The sequence below is a fragment of the Danio rerio genome, chromosome 16, assembly GCF_049306965.1.
Source record: "Danio rerio strain Tuebingen ecotype United States chromosome 16, GRCz12tu, whole genome shotgun sequence".
NCBI classification, from domain to species: domain Eukaryota; kingdom Metazoa; phylum Chordata; class Actinopteri; order Cypriniformes; family Danionidae; genus Danio; species Danio rerio.
The window spans coordinates 13,146,125-13,152,124 of NC_133191.1; the positions used below are offsets into that span (position 1 = coordinate 13,146,125).

The 6,000-nt window shown below is 34.4% G+C and overlaps 1 protein-coding gene across 2 annotated transcripts in view; it reads right to left on the reverse strand.

The window, feature by feature from the left end:
• foxj2 (forkhead box J2) overlaps positions 1-6,000 on the reverse strand; it is a 29,195-nt gene extending 23,195 nt beyond the window's left edge. For both annotated transcript variants that reach the window (XR_012392045.1, XM_681709.10), the window contains exons 1-2: positions 5,729-6,000; positions 2,987-3,309 (exon numbers count right to left, since the gene is read on the reverse strand). Coding sequence is in view for 1 of the 2 variants with exons in the window: in XM_681709.10 (XP_686801.4) it covers positions 2,987-3,292 (306 nt within the window). In the remaining variant the exon portion in view is untranslated. The remainder of the gene's footprint in view (positions 1-2,986; positions 3,310-5,728) is intronic.

Genomic DNA, 6,000 nt, shown 5'->3' on the forward strand with positions numbered 1-6,000 from the left:
CAGTTTTGGTACGGGTCAGTGTATGATATGTTCAGTAAAAAATACAATACAAAATACAATATAGCAAAGATAATACTAAAATAAACAGTGCTTTTCAGTTTTTTTTTTATGTACATAACAGTAATTTTACAACTGAAAAATATACACTGCATACTGTGTATAATCCTCACTGTATAAATTAAGGATTTAAGGATTAACCATTAATGAGATAGCTGTTCATTTACATTTAGTCATTTGGCAGACGCTCTTGTCCAAAGTGACTTACAATTAAGGAGACATCCAGCAAATCAACACGAAGAGGAAGTACACACAGGATGTGCTAATAATACAAAGGAACTGTTAGTGCTCAAAGAATTAAGTGCTAGAGTAAGGGAATGCCTTTTGTTTGTTTGTTTGTTTGTTTGTTTGTTTGTTTGTTTGTTTGAAAGTGGGGGGAACACTTTTTCTACGGGTGGTTGGTCAAGCCCACTCACCTGTGTGAAGCACACTTCATAAATGCATAGTGATATTTTTTGTGAGTGTGTAAGAAAGTGTATGGTGCAAATGTGCAAAAACTGGTGCAGTGTCAGTTAATGTTATAAAGATGAAAGATGAAAGAGTGTGTTTTCTATTCAGTCAGGCACATAGTGATTTCATTATCTTTTGTCTATTTTTAATATTAAATGCAGCACAATGAGAAAGTTACAGACAACACAACTTCCCGAATGTTTACATTCCAAAGAATGACTGATTGTTTATGCTCATTAAGTCACACAGGTGGACATAATTATTGGTCATAATTTAATTTTACCGTTGAAGAAAAAGAAAGACTTAAATTGAGCATTGTAGCTTTCATTCAGCGCTTCAGATGAGGCAATATGTGAGTTCTGGGATTCTGGACCACGCACACTAGGCATAGGACAATAACTGTTTTCAAGGTAAACTGCCGTTCCAACAGTATTTGTAAGATTTTCTTTAACGTTTTTATTTATTTTTGTTTGTTTGTTTGTTTTTTTAGGACAATAGTATCTCCAGCAGAACAGATATCCAAAGATGCTCTTTTAAATTGTAAAGAAATCTGTGTTTTTGAAATTAATCGAGGCAGCAGAGGTCTAATTTTCATTATTTAGCCCGACATGTTTTTTGTTCCAAAATATTTTAAATGTTTCTTAAAACATCTTTTAAAATGTTTCTTAAAACTATCAGAAATGTTTCTTAAAAAAAAGATGTTTTTTTACGCAGACATTTAAAAGGAACATATTTTAGGGCAGTAATCACAATACTGTGTAACCGTGACAGTTTTATCCAAGATTATCATACTGTCAGAATCATATTTCATATCCCATTTTATCCCATCATCTCAGTGGTAGAACATTACTCACGGGGTGCTGTGTTTCGGCACATGGACATCAATTTTAATATGCAGAGAGCCAATTCAGAGAGTAATTAAAGCAATGGGGAAAATGCTAATTATTTTTATTTTTTTTAATTCAAAACCAAAAAAAAAAAAAAATCTCTCTGTGTACTGAACCGTGAAGGTCGTACCAAATGGTTCAATAGAGTATTGCGGCATCCCTCGGTAAGGGCAACAAATCATACATTGTAGCATTTTTCTGCCATTTTTGGGTCCTTTTCACACCACACTGATTTATTTTGTCCAAACCAGTTGAAAAGAACCAAAATGCAGTCATGTGACAAAATCCACATCAATCATTGGCCAGAATGTATTTCCCAAACTGCTTTTCGATTGGTCAGAATTGACGTGCGGGAAAATGCAAATGGAACTCTCGCAAGTAAACAAACCGGAAGACACAAAATGTCACTTTTTACTACGGAGGGACGACTGCGCTGGCAGATTGCATCCCTGGTCATAGTATACTATATAGCTTGTATACGTCACTTTAGATAAACTATACATTGCGAGAATGAAGCTGCGGCTGAAAAACAATGTTTTAGTGCATTACAAATGGCGAAGGCGCATCGGAAGTCACTTCAGGAGGAGGCATAACCGAATGTAACTAAACTGCGACATGGTCATCTTCTGGAAATATTACCAACAATCCATCAGGTAATGTTTTCCCTCTCTCTCTCTCTCTCTGTTTAAATCGTTGGTAAAGTGCTGTCAACAACTATTTTTCCATCACATCCCATAATGCACAGCACATCAGTCTACAGCAGCTAAATTAGTCCAAAAAGGCGCAGTGCTTTTTGCGGTTGGGTCTGTTCTAGTTCAGATCACGTTCTCACCTCAAACAAACCGGTCTAGGGTTCGTTTGAAAGCGTACTGAGACCCCCTATTCAAGGACGTCTCGGTATGCTTTGTTTGGCCTGCTATTGGTGCGCACTAGAGTGCGATTGCTACATTCACACCAGCCCAAACAAAGCGCATCAAGATGGAAAACCAACTCTAGTGTGGTTCAACCAAATAAATAAAGGCAGGTGTGAAAACACCCAATTTGTATAGTTACACTGACACTATTCAATAAAATGTATTAATTAATTTATTGCTTTGACATTCTATAAAAACAAATAATAAAAACGCAATAATAAAAACGTGCTGTACCTTCAAGATGTGAAAATATATCTTCATTATTATATATACTCAAGTCTGAAATGTTTGAAAATATATTTATTTATATGTATATATTTGTTTTCAAATTTCCTAAAATAGTAATTTCTAAATAATGTTCTTAAACACAAATTTAGAACTAAATGGAACAAACCCTACCTTAAAAAAAACCTCTTCATGATAATTCTTTTTTTCCATTAGGATATGAATTCCTCTCTTATGTGCAAAAAATAATCTCTAAGTCCTTTGAGTAAAATGTATTCAACTTCTATAGTATTTGGTCCCTCTCTAAACTGAGTAAAAGTAACTCAGCAGCAGAGTTTGTGTATATTTCAAAATAGTTTCTATATAGGCTTTCTATACCCTGTTCAAGCACTGCTGGGTACACGATGCATTATTTAGCACCAGGAAGTGGTCATGTAGTGGTCTGGCATTTACCTTCCATCCTCTTCCTGCTCTGCAGTAATACGGAAACGTATCGCTGATCCAAGTGTAAATATCATTCAAACTCAGCTTCATTTCAGGAGCCGAGCTGATGGCCATGGCGATCAGGGTGGCGTAGCTGTGAGGGGGCTTCACTTTGGAGTTCGACCCCGGCGACAGTGCGGGTATCAGAGGGATATCCTTCTCTCTTCCTCGCTCTTTTTTCCGTTCCACTCTTTCTTTCCCTGAACGCAAGGTGCTGATACCCAGCTGTGGGAGCCAGTCAATGCTGGTCAAACTAGAATCCAGTTCAGACGTCATGCTCGAGGAGATGTTGTCTGTGGTGCAAAGAAAGAAAAGAAAAACATTATGAGGAAAACACTGTAACCCATGCAGTCCAGTTTTAAGTTTGTTGCAAGAAAGTAATTTAAGGCAGGGTGTCTGCAGATTTCACCAAGTCAAATTTAAGACTTGAGACTACTGTGAATGAAGTTTAAGACCTGTATCACAATGTTGGACTCATTTGTAGTCATAATCCAGTACATTATATTTGGACTAACGAAAAACCTACAAAACAGTGTCAAAAAAGCAAAAAAAATAATGAAAGATTAGCAGGAGCTTTGATTATGCTACCTCATTTTGGTACAGTAACTGCTCACAAAGTATGAAGGAAAAATTGCAAAAGGCACAAAATAAATAGGTACTAATAATTTCAAACATTCATCCTAGAGCAAAAGAGGTTTTAAAGAATTGGGTAGGCGTAGGCCCACACAGAATGGGTGCGCGCAGAAATCCATAGATTTCCACATATTTTTAGCCCATCATTGAGTCTATTTATTTACTTGTGTAAATGCATGTAAATGTATATTTATTCAGGTTTGAAATTAATTTCAGCAATATTATTGACTAATATAAAAATGTTCATATGATTTATTTACAATACAGTTTGTTAAGTAATATTTTATGTCTTTTAGTAGATATATTAAGAGATTAGTTTTAGATGTATTACATGAGAGACTTGCTTTGTTTATCAAATAAGTGGATCTACAGTATTTGGATTTGCAATGTAAACATTAAAAAAAAGTTAAAAAGGTATTCTTTTTTTATTTTATCTATTACATTTTCCGCTATGACACTCCCATAAATCATTTCACATAAGGTTTTTTTTTTTTTTTTTTACAAAATTCTGCACTAAAATAGCAAAAAACGTCAACAGATTCTGTCTGGCCCTAAATACGAGTATGGGTAAGATTAGGTAAGAGTATGTTTTTTAACACTGGAAAAGATACATAAAATGTTTAATATTGTGGTTCTTAGTAATTTGGTGAACTATTTTTAAATAGTGACGCAACAGCATTCATATCAACAGCATTCATTTAAAGTGTTGGGATTTTAATATTTGTTTATTTAAATTTAGAAGTGTAGTGGGGAAAAATTTGTTTTTATATACAAGTGCAATAATGTGGAACAATTTACCAAATTAGATCAAGGAAATGAAAGACTTAAGGATGATCAAAAAAAAAAGATCAAAAGATAGATGATGAGTTTTTTTTATATGTTATTGTATTGTGAATAATTTTGTTTCTGTTTTAAAATGTGGAGGCACTGTTTGTTTTATGCATTAACTGTAATTTGCAGCCATACTTTGTTTTTTTATCAGCGAGGACCACAATGAAAACAAGCCCAGGGCTTTATTGTGTTTTTATCCTCTGCGGTTTTATTTCAAAATGTATGGGCTACTTGTATTTTTGTAGTTTGTTTAAAATCTGTCAAATAAAATTAAATTCAATATTATGTTAAGTGACCACAGTTTAGGTTATAGTTCACCCCAAAATTAAAGTTTTTTCACTATTTACACTCCACCCAGTGGTTCCAAACCTTTATGAGTTTCCTTTTAATGTTGAACACACACAAAAAAAGCAGTTATTCTAAAGAAAACTGAAAATCTGTTTGACTTCCATGGTAGGAACAGCAAATGCTATAGATGTCTATGGTTACAGATTTCTTCAAAATATCTTCTTTTGTGTTCAACAGAAGAAAAATAAAATCATAAAGGTTCGGAACCATTAAAAGTGAAAAGCGAGTACATTTTCACATTTGGGTGACCTATTAATTTAAGACCATTTCATGTCACTGATTATGCACCAGGTTTTAAACAAGTAAAGGTTTTTTTTTCAGCTGAATCAACACAATTCTTTTTTTGCAATAACTTAATTGTTTTGTGTTCAATCAACTTAAATTTGTAAAAACAATTAATTAAACGTAATCAATTTGTGTTGGGACAACATGAAGGAATTGTGTGAAACCCAGCATTTTTTGTGTGGTTCAATAATATTCATTGACTGAATTAGAACAGTACCTGCCCCCGTGCTACATTTACTTAAAGCGAACAGAAAATAAACTTCATAAGCAGAGGCTTGTGTCACAAAAGTATGTTTAGCAACATCGCATTTAGGATGATGTCATAATTACAAAGGGTTAAATTTAGCTAAAATTAAATAAAAATAACGTTACATGTAAAACATAAAACGTATTTAAAATTTTAAATTGTGCTGTGCGAGGAAACAAGCTTTGGCTTGAATGCGTGATAAATGATCATTTTCGCCCATGTCAAACTAAAGTCCAATTATAAAACTAAGCTAACCGTGGTCACCAAGAGTTACTGCACGTCACAAACAACACAGCTTTGTCTATTTCGATTATAAACAACTAAGCGAACTGCATTAATATCAAATAATAGTGAAAACATAACGTTACCTTAATGCTGTCAATAGGCCACCGACTTCAAGCTGTGTCAGTGTCAGTGTTTAATGCTGTCATCTGTTGCAGGGAGGAAGATGATCTCGTTTAACTGTCCTCCTCCTCTTCTCTCGTTTGTTTATCGCAACATTCTTTCAGAGTCTGAAGCCACAATATTAGCACGTTTTGTTTGGAAATTCTGTTTGGAAGAAGAAGAAAAACCCTGTCGGAAAAAGTTCTTCCCTTTCTTTCTCGTTGCCCCTCCCTTTCTGCGAGCGTCGAACGTCATC